The sequence below is a fragment of the Lissotriton helveticus genome, chromosome 10 (assembly GCF_964261635.1).
Source record: "Lissotriton helveticus chromosome 10, aLisHel1.1, whole genome shotgun sequence".
Lineage (NCBI taxonomy): Eukaryota > Metazoa > Chordata > Amphibia > Caudata > Salamandridae > Lissotriton > Lissotriton helveticus.
In genome coordinates this window covers 830,021,903-830,038,540 of record NC_136071.1, presented here as the reverse complement: position 1 = coordinate 830,038,540, position 16,638 = coordinate 830,021,903, and the positions used below count along the sequence as shown (strand labels likewise).

General features: G+C 41.5%; 1 protein-coding gene across 4 annotated transcripts in view; it reads left to right on the top strand.

The window, feature by feature from the left end:
• KIAA1217 (KIAA1217 ortholog) overlaps positions 1–16,638 on the top strand; it is a 1,321,668-nt gene that overhangs the window by 364,943 nt on the left and 940,087 nt on the right. For all 4 annotated transcript variants that reach the window (XM_078663443.1, XM_078663442.1, XM_078663445.1 and 1 more), the window contains exon 3: positions 2,709–2,989. In XM_078663443.1, coding sequence (XP_078519569.1) covers positions 2,709–2,989 — 281 coding nt within the window. The remainder of the gene's footprint in view (positions 1–2,708; positions 2,990–16,638) is intronic.

The following is a 16,638-nucleotide window of genomic DNA, read 5'->3' as shown; positions in this document are numbered from 1 at the left end:
AGTCCTCTACACAATCTCCGCTGCCCCCAGTCGCTCTGTAACCTCATTCTCTTAAAGTCAGCCATGAGCATTCTTGTCCATTCTTGCTGCTTGCTATCTCCTATCCTTCTATCCCTTTTCTTTACCCTAACCTCTAACCACAATCACGTCACGAGTCCTACTCACCCCCTTCTTAGCCCAGGCTTCCTCTGGCCAACTAAGTATTTTAACCCTACACTATTAAATCGCTCTCCGTGCAACTACATTTTCCCTACATATGTTTGCTTCTTGCTAGCAACTACCCTTCCTGCTTCACGATGGCTTGGGTCCTCACTAACTGCTTAGTAGATGTCTTTGCCCTCAAACTTTTTACCCTTTCTCTTGACTCCAAAATCCTTAAATGACTAGCACTCAACAGTCTTATCGTCACCCCCAACAAAAATGGGGAACATAAAACAAATTAAACTTATCTACTGTAGTGTAAGCAAGCAGTATCTCCACGATGTTTGTGGAGTCGGCGTGCCTCGTAGAGTATAATCACATATATTACTCTTGGGTTATAACTAGAAACTCAAAGCAATCCTCGCCCGCCTTTAAAGGGACCAATGCTGTTCATTTAGTATTTGGAGGCAGTGTACAGAAGAAGCACACCGACCGGCTCCCCGCAGACGGAATGCCAACATAGTCTGAAAGAAAAGAATATATCCCCTTTCAGCCCCCACCCTGCGGATGCAAGCATCTACGCTTAAATGAATGAGTTACTGTATGTATGCAGAGCACATTCATGAGACGGAAAGATATCTTTTTGTGTATTTAACGCCCTCTAATGGCCAACTATATTATGTTTCTACAACTGAAGTAGATTTGGCCGTAAACTACAAGCCCATTTGGAGTTTCCACAGAATTACAGCTATCTGCAGGAAATTTCTTAGGAGATTCCTGCAGTTCAGTTAGACTATGAAATGGGGAACAACACTGCAGGCCGGATTTTTCCTGAAGGCATTGTCTCGACGCTCCACCTGTACCGTGAAAGAGGGCCGGTCACCGCCTGAGAAATAGTAGTGAGTGCAGGGTAGTGAGTGCAGAGTGCAGGGTAGTGAGTGCAGAGTGCAGGGTAGTGAGTGCAGAGTGCAGGGTAGTGAGTGCAGAGTAGTGAGTGCAGAGTAGTGAGTGCAGAGTAGTGAGTGCAGAGTAGTGAGTGCAGAGTAGTGAGTGCAGAGTGAGTGTGCAGAGCAGTGAGTGCAGGTGCAGAGTAGTGTGTGCTGTTGAGTGCGGAGTGCTGTGTGCTGTTGAGTGCAGAGTGCTGTGTGCTGTTGAGTGCAGAGTGCTGTGTATTGGCAATGTAAATGACAATACCATTTATTTATGATTTAAAGAAAAAAAAAGAAATGTCATGAGCAATGCCAATAGCTCTACCTTTAATGATGCCGAGACCATTGCATTGTAAATGCTTGTTTACTATTGCAAGGCCTACCTCTCCCATAGGATAACATTTGGTTACCTTATTACATTTAAGTAATTCCTTTTGTATGAGAGCAGGTAGGAATATCATGTTTAGTGTCTAAGGAAGTGTACTTTAAACCCCTCTTTAATGGTAAAGTCGGATTTTAAGTCACAATTCTGAAAATGCTACATTTATAAAGTTATTATTATGCAATAATGGTTTATGGGTATAATTCAAGCCATATTCTGTATGGAGGTTAGATGACCTCATGCAATCAATGTTTAAATAATATTTAATAGATCACCACCATAAGGATAAAAATAAACAGCTTAATGCCTTCAATCACAGAAATACACACAAAAAATAGGTGAATGTGACCAGTGTGATGCCCAACACAACATAAAGGAATCAAGAAGTACACAGTCTCAAAGGAGGTTGACTTGTTGCTAACAAACAACCACCTAAAGTATATATAGGTTTGCTTGTAACATGTCGATGAGGTTTCACACCCTAAATCGTTACAAGGGTAATATCAGGACAGAATTGATATGGGGACATCTGTGGAGATAATTAGAAAGCAATTAGAAAAGACGGTGAACTGTGTCAAACTAGAAAAATGTGAGGATGCAAGGTATAGTACCTGAAATATCCTAATGAATAGGGGAATTTAACCACATGAAAACCAGACCACCACAGTGGCACTGTACTAACCTTAAAACTTTTAAATTGCATATCTCCAGTTCTACTGATTAGATTGTTGTCATTTTGATGTCAAATAATGTATTGCATTCTACTCTATTCTTCTAAATTGGCATGGGATTCTTCTTGTGTTCTAAATTTCTTTGTGTTTGTGTGCTGCATAAATACTTTACACATTGCCTCTAAGTTAGGCCTGACTGCTTTTGTGCCAAGCCACCAAAGGGTTACACATTGGTTAATTTAATGAATGGTTGTGGTTCATCTTGACAAAGATTGTGTGGCTGTTGATAGAGAAGGGCTCTCACCTCCCTCAGCCATCAAACTAATTCCTCACAACCACAAATGGAGGGAACCAGGGCATCATCACAACCTTCAGCACAGGTGCCCTGCAATTTTGTGTTATGTCACTGTGTAGTGGTATTCCTATAAACTACATATTTGATGTCAACTTTTGATTATTTGTATAGCTAATTTTTCAGTTAATGTTTTGCCTTAATCTGTTTAAGCTGTTGAATACAGAAACAAAAATGCTTTCAGGATTTTATCATTGCTGGCACACTCTTATGTTTCTTTGTATTTTTTACAGCTCTGGGAACGGGGGATTCACCTGTGATTTTGCTGGATGATGGTGATGGCCACAGCAGCAAAGAACAAGTTGCCAAAAGAAGCAATCATGTTCCCCCAAAGTCTTCTCGTGGTATTCCTCGAAGACATACAGTAGGAGGGTCACGTACGTCTCAGGAAATTCTAGGAATGCAGTCATCGGACATGGATAGGAAGAGAGAAGCATTTCTAGAGCATCTGAAGCAGAAGTATCCACACCATGCAACTGCAATAATGGGTCACCAGGAGCGACTTAGAGATCAGGTAGGAAATATGTATGACCCTGAGATTGAAACATGAGTATAGATCTATCTGTATTTTCAGAAGTAGGTCATACTCCAATTGTTCAAATCCAGTGTAAATAAGAATTAGTGGAGCAACTTTGGTGTTCTAAAAAAGGTAGCAACATCACAAAATAAAATGATAGCCAGAGTGTTGAAACTTTTCGAGCACTCACCCCAAGACACAGTTCTAGGTTGTGTCCATCATTACTTTGCTCGCCATGTCACCCCAGTTTGGATCCAGCTATTTGCAAATCAGACTTGACCCTGCTCCCCATGGGAACAGTCCATCCCGAACTGCCAAGCCAGGGCCCTCCTGGACCAGAAACAAGCATTCTGGGACCAGTTTCGGGGTATCACTCCTCATCAGCCAAGTTAGCATGAATCCAGTGAGGCAGCGAGCAAGGGTCCCACGCCTGGGCATACCTTTAGCCACCTAGGGCACACATAGCAACAACACAACACAAAACAAAATGATGGAAGGAGTGTTGAAACATTTCAAACACTCACCCCCAGTCACAGATCTGGGTTTAATTCATTGTTATATTGCTTGCCACGTCATCCCAGATTGGGCCCAGCTATATGCAAATCAGTCTTGACCCTGCTCCCCACGGCAACAGTCCCTCTTGAACTGCCAAGCCAGGTCCTCCCTGGACTGGAAACAAGCATTCTGTGACCGGTTTCGGGGTTTTCACCCTCTCATCAGCCAGGTCAGCTTGAATCCATTGGCTCAGCGAGCAATGGCCCACGTCTGGGAATACCCTTAGCCACTTAGGGTGCACATAGCAACATCACAAAATTGTTTCAGCATTCCATCCATCAATTGTTCTTTTTGCATTTGTTGCCCTCAGTGGGAAAAGTATGCCAAGACGGGGTCTCATGTTCACCATGCCACTGAAGTCAAGCTAGCCTGGCTGATAACATAACATGTGTATTTGTAAAGTGCACGTTCACCCATAGGCATCTTGGTACTGAATAACAGATGTTTATTGTTACCTTACTCAATTGTGCTCATTTTATCGACCTCAGATAGATGAAAGGCTGAGTGGACCCACCGGGATTTGAACCTATGACCATGAGGTAGAACACAGATCCCTGCAGTGGACGCATTAGTCTACTGCGCCACCAGACCCGCCTAATACCCTGAAACCGGTCTCAGGATGTTTGTTTCCAATACAGGGAGGAACTGGCCTGGCAGTCCAGGCTAGACTGTTCCCATGAGGAGCAGGGACGAGACTTTTTTGCATATGGCTGGGTCTAAATTTGAATGGTATGGTGTGCAGACAAACAATGGATTTAGGCCCAGATCTCTGTGCTGGGGGTGGATTTTTGACATTGTTTCAGCATTCTGTCCATCAATTGTTCTTTTTGCATTTGTCACCCCAAGTGGGATGGGTATGCCCAGACATGGGTCCCATGCTCCCCATGCCACTGGAGTCAAACTAGCCTGGCTGATATGGGGTAATATCCTGAAACCAGTTCCATGATGCTTGTTTCCGGTCCAAGAGGACCTGGCCTGACAGTTTGGCTGGACTATTCCCATGGAGAGCAGAGATGAGGCTGATTTGCCTATGGCTGGGTCTAAACTGTAATGGTATGGTGTGCAAAACAAATGACAGATGTAGGCCCAGATGTCTTTACTGGGGGTGAATGTTTGTTTGACAGTAGTTCAGCATTCTGTCAATCAATTGTTTTTTTTTGCATTTTTCACCCCGAGTAGGACAGGTATGCTCAGACGTAAGTCTCATGCTCATCAGGCCACTGGAGTCAAGCTATCCTGGCTAATGAGGGGTAATATCCTAAAACCGGTCCCAGGATGCTTGTTTCCAGTCCAGGGAGGACCTGGCCTGGCAGTTTGGGCTGGACTGTTCCATCGTGAGCAGGGGTGAGGCCGATTTGCATATGGCTGGGTCTAAACTGGAATGGCATGGTGTGCAAAAAAATGATGGATGTAGGCCCAGATCTCCGTACTGGGGTGAATGTTTGACATTGTTTGTGCATTCCGTCCATCAATTGTTCTTGTTGTTCTAAAAAAGGTTCCAGGTCTTAATCTCTGTATGGACATTCTGTGTGGCATATGTTAGCTAAGGACTTGCAGAAAAGGCTGTGATTTATCATTAAAGGCTGGCTGTAGAGAAATAATATGAAACCTATGAGGGTTTGTTTTGGGGATCGGAATCCCTTTCTGACAAGTTGTTCACTAAGGTGTCATCTGAAAACATAGACTGCAAAAATATATTTTGCCCAAACAGCCAAAATCTGACAAATGCAGAAATATTTTCCCACAAAAAATTCTACCTGAATTTAAATCCAAAATCCAGCCAAGCTCCGTTCTACATATTTTAGCACAGGGATAATTTGCTGTTCTAACTCCAGGTCCCAGCATAGTATCCAGAAAGTGTTTCTTGGATTAGGTACTCATAGAGATGTTTCTAGTGCTGAAATTATTTGAACTAGCAATTTTGTTACTTTATGTTTTGGAGTCTGTTTTTTCAAGAGATTGTTTTGTATTTGCAGTCTATGTTTTCGCATGATTCCAGTCAATAAAACTGCACAGGTCGTCGTTCTGAGAGTGGTTATTGAGTTACGATTCTGATTCGGTCTTCCTGCTAACTTTTTTAATACCTACTGGAGATAAAACTGGGACCTCCCTGTAATCTTTAAAGGGTGCTTTCGCTCTGCCCTTTTTGGAAAAGTACCGACCTATTCCTAAGGCAGCTGCATTTCTTGGAGCACTGGAATCCAAGCTGCAAGAAGGTGGCTATTAATGCAGTGAAGAGCATAACGTCTTCTATTAAATTAGCCAACTAGTTTAGCACTTTACCAGTACTATAACATTACTTCATTGGCTCAAATTCTTCTTTGATTGCATTCAGAGGCATACTCCATTTGATATTAGGCAGGAAGTTTTTTAGGATGGTAAGTTGTCTTCCGCAAATTTCTGAAGTGTGCCATTGCTAAGGTTACATTAGTCTTGTATCATAAAATCTACAAATCAGTGTTGTCTTTTCGTTCAATTACCAATCATGCAAGCGCCAACCAGCATATGTGGCACCTTTGATGTGAAACAAGGGTATTATACCGTGGAATACCAAATCCCTAGTTACTTTTTGAAGTGGAATTGAAATATCAGAGCACTTGCCTTGGTGCCACTGGGATAGTTGTGACAACTTTATACAACAAACATTTTATACCTATATGAGTTTTGCAATCTTTTTGCTCGCTGTTAGAATGCATAGCAGTTGCAGATTGTGAATGATCGCATGTACTCAGCGCCGCGGTATCTAGCCGGCCTCTGCAAAGAGGAGTCATTATGAACTTCTGGAGTCCGTTGTTTGTGTCGCTCTCCTGCTATTTTGGCGCGCCCCTCGTGCCGCTCCATTTCATCCAGGAGAATCAGGCTTCGAGGTCAGCACAGAATGAGATGCGGCTGATGGATGGGTCTCGCTGGTGCGGCGCATCGTGCTTTGGAAGCGGTGACCTTTTCGCACAAGTGGGGCGGAGGAGGCGGCGGGTGAAGCTATGCAGCGTTAAATTGCTTCCCTTTGGTTTAATTACTCCGGCGACTTCTGTGTGGACATCCAAAGAAGAATAACAAATGTTCCACATCAGAAAGAGAACATGTTGATATTTAAGACGCCTGCTTTGTTTATGGAGCAGCTGGGCAAGATTAGCATATTTATTGACAGTGTCGGAGGCTCAGTTTATGTTTATCTCTGTGAGGCCTGGGACTGGGGCGAGTTCGACTCTTATTGTTAGAGCTGTTTGTTCGTTGTCTGGAACGACTGCTTTTGGTATTTTGCTTCCATCGTCTCTTTTTATGCCCTAATAACTGAGCCAGGCGGCTGCCTTGAGGCCACAGTCAATGCTCTGCAGATGCACGTACAGAGCTTGCCCAGCTGCACAGGTATGTTTGTGCTCCCTTTACTGCTTCCAGGTCAATGGTCAGGTGCTCAACATACATCCTAGTAGCTATCACCTAGTGTTTAATTTGAGCCGGTGGTTGCCACTGCTGGCCACCGGGACTTGGTGTTAGGGACCAACACTTATTTTTCTGCATTAGATATTTACAGCGAGAGAGAGAAAAACAGACAAATCCAAAAGACGGAGAAGACGGAAAAACCGCCATAAAGTGTCTAAAAGGGAAAAAACAGGAACCTACAGCAGTAAGATAAACGACCAGGGCGTTTTTGGTAAACGAGGAAACACCACCCCCTGCTTTTTACTCTCCGTTTCTCGAAAATAGCCCAGCGTTCGTGGAAGCCAGCGGTGCTGATATACAGGGCATCAGTATTTCCAGGTGTGGAAATAGCTATATCTATCAACATCTGCATTGACCCTTGATGGGTTTATTTACTTTGATGCTGGTGTACTGAAGTGGTCGCTGCATCACAAGCAGCCTACAACACAGCAAAGCAGATATACAAATGCTACTCTCATTTTGTCTTCTTAGCCCAGCGCTTTCATATCTAGTTTTCTTCTAGAGTGAATTATTCCAAACTCCATACATGTCAAAGTCTACTGAGAACCATCCCATTGGAAGTGGGTATAGTCATGTTATGGCCGTAGACTGCGACTGGGCTCGAGTCGGGGTACCATGCGGGTGGACGGCAACCCCCACTTATTTTTCCGGGAGCTCGATAACTATAAACTGCAACTGTGTGCAAGCCACCTTTCGTGACGTCACTTCCAGTCATGACGTCAGCATCCCCCCCACTTCTTTTTTTAGGACTTGTGCCCTTGACTGCGGCCTTTACCAGGTATGATGCTCATTAGTGCTGCTTTTTGTCATTATTCTGCTTCCACTCGATAATGGTTGACTGTACTGGATAAGTGAACTGTGCTTAATTTGAGCGGGTGGTTGCAGATAGGGCCCACTGGCACTAATTTTTGGGGGAACCAGCACTTATTCTTCCTCATCAGATGTTGACCCAGAGCAAGAAAGAGAGCGAGAAGAGAAAAGAAAAAGGGTAAAAAAAAAAGGAAGAAGAGAAAGGCAGAATACCAGAGACAGAAAGAAAGCAATGATGAAAAAGAACCTGAAGGAGTGAGATAAAAAGAGCATGAACTGTCTGATGGTGGATGAAAGAGGCATCCGGTGGAATAAAGACTATGCACCCTTAATATTCAACATCCCAGACCTTCAATAGGTGCCGACCATGGGCTTCGACCCAATCTTTGGGTACTGCACTTATTCTTTTACAAATTAAGCATTGTAAGTGATGTGGCATACCCAAAAGCAAAATCACTTTTTCAAGTTTTGGGCATGTCACATTACTGTGTGTCAATGGGGGTAGCAGGAACCGTCTGTGCCTCTCTAAAATGTGGTGCAAGCTTCCAGAACTATTTTCTGTGAAAATAAAGACAACTTCTTTTCATTGAGAAACCTTTGCTGAAAAGCAAAAACAGCATGCACCGTAAAATTTAGTTGAGTTTTGAAAATGTTAGTAGTTGATGTTTGTACTTTTCTTGTTTTGAGAAGCCTTCCTACACAGTAGGTCCTTCCAAAGAATGTATGGAGAACTTTCAAGAAAGAGCTTGAGTTTTAGCCTAGTATCTTCTGGTTACCGGCTTTATTTAGTATATTCAGCCATGAAGCTTTTTAAATCTCCAGCTAATAATACAAGTGTACAAATGTAAACAAAATAAAAATAGGCTAATATCAAAGGTGTCTGTCAGCTTTGCATGGGAAATAAGTATCCCCTTCATGGTGTTACCACTGAAACTTGCAGCTAATCACTCACTTCAAGGCATTTCCAAAATTCTTAATGTAGAATTTCACTACTTTCTAACTGTGCCTGCTGAAGCAGTTCAGAATATTTGTCAATCTAGATTGAACCCAATGCAAGAAAGCTAGTAGAAGAAGTGGTCAAAGACAAAATCAACCAGTCTATGCTTCATAAGGACCCCTGCTCCTGCATCTGTCCGCTATCCTAAATATACTGCACGAGGTACCAGAAATAATAAACTCAATCGTAACTGATTGCAAGACAAAGATTTTTGTTGGTATACATTTTTATTGGCATTTAGTACAAATTGTTACAGATTATACAACTAGCACCATATGTACATCCACAAATCCCCACCCCTCTCCCCCAGCTCTACCACTACAGGTACTGTAGACGATTCTGGAGTAATATCCAATATAACATAGAAGGGAGCATCTGAGCTTACATTTCCAAATCCGTCATTCCAACTCCTACATTAATTGTATGTTTACCCCAGGGAGCCTTTTTTACCTCAGGGAACCATTGTCCGGTTCCATCTCTTAACGTTACAAACAGTATTTGACTCATACACATACAGAAGCAGTATGCAAGGCTAGGGGGGCCTAGCATCAGGCGGGCCAAGTAGGTCGGCAAGCATCGCTGCCCACACACACAGGTCCTCTTCTAGCTTATCGTCACTCCTACATTCATGCATCCGGCTCTCTTCGGCCACTGCCCACTAAGCCATGCCTCTCATCCATTCACGCACCATCGGGCTCACGGTTCGATCCCTGGCACAGGTGGCAGGTCAACTCAGTACCACGTGACTCTGAGCAATAGCTTGCTTAATCTGCCTGACGGCCCCCAGCGCCTTGACGCCCTTGGGCAATTGTTTGTGCTTAACAAATACTGGATTTTACTGGATCCCCTGATTTTTGTTCTCCCATTCTTTATCTGTGATTTGTTGCCCTAGTACCGTGGTACTTATAGTACGGCCCGTGGGCCGCCAAAGGCCCGGCAGGCCTTCCTTGGTGACCTGCGGACCTTGCAGGTAATGTACCAGTGGCCCCCAGAGAGAGAGAGAGAGAGAGTGGAGAGGGAGAGAGTGAGAGAGAGAGAGAGAGAGAGAGAGAGAGAGAGAGAGAGAGAGAGAGAAAAGGGAGAGTGAGAGACAGAGGGAGAGGGGGAGAGAGAGTGAGATTGACAGAGGGAGTGGAGAGATGGGGTGAGAGCGAGAGAGTGGAGAGAGGGAGGGAGAGAGAGAGAGAGTGGAGAGAGACTGAGAGAGAGGAGAGAGAGAGTAGAGAGAGAGTGGAAAGAGAGTAGAGAGAGACACTGACTGACTGAGAGACTGACTGAATGAGACTGACTGAGAGAGAGACTGAATGAGAAAGAGAGACTGACAGAGAGACTGACTGACAGAGAGATCGAGAGACTGACTGACTGAGAGAGAGACTAACTGAGAGAGACTGACTGACTGAGAGAGAGCGAGAGAGAGACTGATTGACTGAGAGAGAGACTGACTGACTGAAACTGACAGAGAGAGACTGACTGACTGAGAGAGAGAGACTGACTGACACAGAGACTGACTGACAGTGAGAGAGAGAGACTGACAGAGAGAGAGAGAGACTGACGACAGAGCGAGACTGACTGACTGAATGAGATATTGACTGCCAGAGAGAGAGAGAGACTGGCTGACTCTGACTGAGAGAGAGACTGACTGACAGAGAGAGACTGACTGACTGAAAGAGAGAGAGAGAGACTGACTGTGAGAGAGATAGAGACTGACTGAGAGAGGGAGACTGTAATGGAATTGGGGTCAAAGTGTGCAGGAAGCTATGCAATGACTCTTAGGATTGCTATTGTCTGCTTTAAAAAATGTGTTATGAAAATGTGCTCTTTGTAGTTACATCTGCTTTTGAGATACAGCATTGTCGCATTGTCTAAGGTTTTGAAACAGGTTTGATTTTTTTACTCTAGCCCCGCCCACCCAACTGACCCTGTGCCCCCGCCCTCCACTGACCCCACCCATACCAGTGTGGCCCTCGCCCACAAACCACACTGTCATTTTGGCCCCACACAGCAAGTTTGTGAGTACCCATGCCATAGTACCTCTTGCTTTCCGCCCTGCACTGGCAGCGTGCTTAGCGGGATATCTTCCCTGAGTACCCTGGGATATTAATTTGCTTCCTCCTTCTATATTATGTAGGGTTACTAATGTGTAGTACTCCTCAGAACGCCTTGGGAATGAAGGCCATATATCGTGAGCTGTGGGCACCATTTTCGCAAACTAAAGAATTTGTCCATGTCCCAAGTTAAAGGTTTCAATTGCATCGTGCAGTGTGATAAACCTGTCATTTGTGTATAAATTGTGCAGGATGTCGCCTCAGATGCTGGTGGTGGGCACTAAAAGGGACAAAGGGAGAAATAAAGGCAATATGACAAAACGGGATAGCGGGTAAGGAGGGGATGAAAGATGAGATGGGCAGAGAAGAGTAGGTGGCAGTGGGGATGGAAGGATTTGAAGAGAGAAGGGAGGGAGACAGGATGCAGAGCAGAGGAATATGCCAGGGGGATGGGAGTAGGATGTGTGGAGAGCAGCATAGCAGCTGTGCTGCAGTGATAGCACGAGGCATTGTTCACGTCTTGCTTTGTTCAGATGCTGTTGCTGTACTTTTGGTAAAGGCTGAAAATAGCTTGGATGAACTCCAGGCATGAGCACTCTCTGGAATCGAACTGTGGCACTATGCTAAATTATCATTGCTCATTTCTCATGGTTACAACTTCAAGCTTTCACTCCCGCTGTGTATTTGTATTTGGAGCTATATTTTCAAAAGTGTGGAACAATTGGGAATCTTAAGTTACTTTTTTTCTGGCTAAATGTTTAAAGAAATATGGGGTCCGACACTTGCAGTGCCAACCCGCAAGTCCCAGTAAAGAAAGATAAAGCATTAACCCTTCAGTGATTATGCTAAATCAAATAGATGCTCCTTGCTTTCAACCTAGAACATTTATAGTCTCAGATGAGTGCGATCAGTACAGCAGTAGCTTTCCTCACAAAACGTTTGGGCCTGGCCAATGCAGGTTTGGAAGAAACGGAATACCTGCATTGCATCAAATTACATTTTCTGTGTTCATAACAGATTAAATAATGTTTTCAACAAAGAAATACTTTTGTTATAATTTTCTATATTTTTCAAGAATTGTTAAATGTTAAACGTTTGGAGTGCATGTAAAGATGTTTTGAATGAGGTATATAAATGAAAAATGTGGCAGAAGCACCACAGACACAATACACAGAGGTCAAGTAGTTGTACTTGAAGCTAGGTGTAGATCAAAGTTTATTATAAACCATCTTCTACCACCTGTAGTTCTAATATAAAACTACAAAATTATCACATTACAAAAGAATATCCTTCATTTGGAACTTTGGATGGGTAAAAACATACTCATACAATTGTTCATCAACAACAGTGTTCCATAATTCAAGGTGAATCACTGACAGAATATCGACGACAAAATATCGACGACAAAAATCTCGGACCCGAAATATCGATGTCCAGAATATCGAAGTCCTATCTACAGAAAGATAACTACAAAAATATCGGGTAAAAAATATAGTTAACAAAAATATCGTTGTTAAAAAAATAGTTTTTTTAATGTTTACAATAGAATGTAAAATAAAGTAAATAATACATATAATTAAAATAAACAGTTAAAATTAATTTAAAATGTTTAAAATTATAACTAATACATATAATGTAAAAATAAATGAAACATATATATGTATAAAATATATACTTACTTAATAACACTTACAAATAAGTATTTTAATAACTTATAAATTCTTAAACAACATATTAAAAATTATACAAACATATATATACACATACACCAATAATATAAATAAAAATATAAAATATATATATAGCAAATAAATAAATAAATATTTTTTATCTTTTTAAAATACATTATACACTACATTAACTAAAACAGTAGAGAAAATATTGGCTAGCGGAGGGGATAACATTACTATTCCTACTCCAGAGTGCAACAGTAGTGAAAGTGTTAGATAGCGTAGAGGTAAAAATTACAATTCCCACTCCAGTGAGTGACATTGCAGTTAAAGTGTTGGATAGCGTAGGGGTAAAAATTACTATTCCCACTCCAGAGAGTGCAACAGTAGGGAAAGTGTTGGATAGCGTAAGGGTTGAAATTACTATTCACACTCCAGAGAGTGCAACAGTAGGGAAAGTGTTTGATAGCGAAGGGGTAGAAATGACTATTCCCACTCCAGAGTGTGCAACAGTAGGGAAAGTGTTATATAGTGTAGGGGTAGAAAATACTATTCCCGCTCCAGAGAGTGCAACAGTAGGGAAAGTTTTGGATAGCAAAGGGGCTAAAATTACTATTCCCACTCCAGAGAGTGCAACAGTAGTAAAAGTGTTGGATAGCGAAGGGGTTAAATTTACTATTCCCACTCCAGAGAGTGCAACATTAGGAAAAGTGTTGGAAAGCGGAGGGTTAAAATTAACATACTTATCAATTAAATAATTATTTAAATAAAAAATAAAACATATTTAATTAATAATTCATTCTTTATAAATAATAACAAATAAAAATTAACAATTACTTCATTATAATTAAATTACTTCCCACTCTATTCCCCTATAAACCCACAACGTGCTCCTAAAGAAAATAACACAATTAATATAATTATCAATTAATAAAATTGTATACCAATTAATAATGTATTAGAAATAATGTAATTTTCAATACCAATAAATAAAAATGGATAATTACTTCAAAAAAATTTAATTACTTCCCACCCTATTCCCCTATAAACCCACAACCCGCTCATAAACAAAATAACACAATTAACATAATTATCAATTACCAATTAATACAAATTAATTACCAATTAATAATTGATTAACAGTAAATGAATTATCAAAACCAATAAATAAAAAATAATAATTACTCTAATATAATTAAATTACTTCCCACCCTATTCCCCAATAAACCCACAACCCGTAAAAAAATATGAATATATTTACCAATCAATTATTATTAATTAACAACCAATTAATAATGACTTTATAATAAATTAAATAACACAATTAACACTATAAAATATTAAATACATACACATTAATCAATAAGATATATTAATTAATTAATTATAACTAAATTACTTCCCACCCTATTCCCCTATAAACTCACAACCTACTACGGAACTAAAACGCAAAATTTACTTAAAAAATAATGAATAACTTCTAAAAATGTAATACATATATTAAAAAATAAATACAATACTTAAACAAAAATATTGAATACATACATTTAAAATACATACAAAAGTAAACAACACTAATATAAACATCGATATTATTAACAACGATATTTTTACAAATGATATTACTGTCTTTGATATTAAACAACTCGATATTTCTTACCTAATTGTCGGTATTCTTACCTAACATCAAATTACTTACATTTGAGAAAGGTCATCAAACTATATCCCAAAACCTGACAGCATACATACTGAAATATATTTGATTAACCCCAAATAGGAAAGTCCCAGATTTTCCAGCCTCAAAAACCGGTGAGCTCCTCATTTTTAGCTACACCCATCTACTAATCAAATGCAAATTAGACTGAAAGTTTATCCTATTTGTAGAATATAAAAAAATGAATAGCTAGTTTACCTCAGTCAACTGCAAAAACATTGTGTTAAGCTGTCATCTGTGTTGATACTAAAAGGATTCTTACAAGGCTTACTAGACTTCCACCTAGATGGATAGGCTTCGCTTGAAAATTGAACTGGCCAGCACATGGTCATATCTGCTCTTGCAGATATATCCACACATGTAATATGATGTTCCCTGCCTTACGGCTGTATGGCCTGCTGTAGGGGTGATTTATAAATATTACAGGCAGCGGACACAAGTGTGTGACACACGTTTTTTCACTTTTTAGAGCACCAAGTCATGCAGCCTGCAGTGGGACACTGTATGAGTTTGGTGCTTGGTTCCTTAGAGTGGCACAAGATATGTTGCAGCTCTTAGGGACCCTCTTTACTACCAATGCCCCAGGTACCAGAGGTACCACTTACTAGAAACTTACAGCGGTGCTAAAGGTCTGGTCCCTTGGGGATCAAGTGACCATTTGTCTTGTTTTGGGGAAGGAACACTGCCACTGGGGACTTGGTTAGCTGGAACAGAATGCACTTCAGTTAAAGTTGCATCAGAATACCAGGCAAAAAGTGGGGGGGAGACTACTGCAGCAAAAACCCAGTTTCCTATACCGTGGCATTAGATAGGGCATCCACCCATTAAAAAAGCCATACGTTTGACGTTTGCCTCATTAAAACAGGTGAAGCTCAAGCTCAAATACATCTCCATTGCCGGTCACTAATATCAGTCCCCGTACACGGCATCCATTTACTCTTTGCCGCTTCAACTAAGCACGTAGGGTCTGGGCTTAGAGTCTAATGCCAGAATCTAAGAGAAAGATTGATGCCATCTCCCCTGAACAGATTCTTTACTATGTCCGTAGATGATTCAACGTCGGTCCCATTAATATTACGTAGGGTTGCGCTTATTTGGGAGTACATAAAAAAAAGTGCTGCTGGCTGTGGAGCATTTTACCCAAAAACAGCATTTATGAAGACTTATACTGGGGCCCACAAAATATTCTCCAGTTTTTGTTATATTTAGATCTCAAAATATACGTATAATTTTTTTAGATAAGCTGGGCAACAGAAAGCTGCAAAAGCCTAACGGTGTTTCAGCATTAATACTCAGTATACCTTGACTTACAAAAATCCTCTGCCTAAGTGTCACAAATTGGGATTGCCTTTTATATCTCACTTTATTTCTGAAGTTTGGGGGGTTTCCCACACCAGCATAGATCATTGATATTCAGGGCTATCAACATCTGCAGAAGAACTGGATTATCAAAACTATAAGACTCCACTGACAGACGATGTAGCTGTAAGACTAAGGACATCAGATAATCAATGGTGTAAATCTGGGAGTCCCAATCCACCCTTGTTCTTGGGCAATTGTAAAATACTCAGTGTAACTTAGGGGAGTTTCTGGTTCCACACAAATGAAAATAATGTTGGATCCAATATGACAAAAATGAATTTTCTAATCTATACGAAACAGCAGAAAAAGAACTAAAAACAAAGAAAGTAGTGGGAGTTCCTCGGGGGGGCATGAGTGCGCAGTGCTAAAAAAAAAAGTACCTTGTTCTGCAATGCAGCATTGTGATTGGTCTGAGCTCCATGACACAGCGCTTAGCCAGGGGCTGGAGGGGTGAGCATGTTCTCCATGCTGGCTGTAATGCAGCCTGCATGGAGCACAGGGAAAGTGAGCATAACTGGTTTGGGCAGCCCGAGAGTGCTGACCAAACAGTTATTGCGCACCTAGGAGTGGGCAAACCACTCCTCCCCTTCCCTGCTCCCAGAGCCAGCAGCCCCACCCACCCGCTCGACCGCAAAGCAGCACGTAGAATAAAGTCATAACAACACAACGTTATTATCATGTTATGTTTCTTGCTTTGCACTGCTCAAAAGCAGTGGGGCGACGCTCCCCCGCCACAGAGGAGGAACCGTCACTGGCTACAGCCTTTAATAAACCCTGTTTGATCTGGAGAGATCAGAGCAGGAGCGACAATACCAATCCAATTAGCTAGAATTTTAGCATATAGCTTATAGTCGGTATTTAATAAAGTAATTGGTCGGTAAGACCTCGGATAAGTTGCAGGATTCCCATTTTGTAGGACTGATGATCAAGACCCTTCTACAAAAGAGTCTGGTACCCGTCCATCTCCTGAAAGGCAATTAAACAGGGTAGTCAGAGATCCTTAGAAAGTTGCTCAAAAAGCCTTATAGAAGTCTGGGCCCAGACCATCTTAC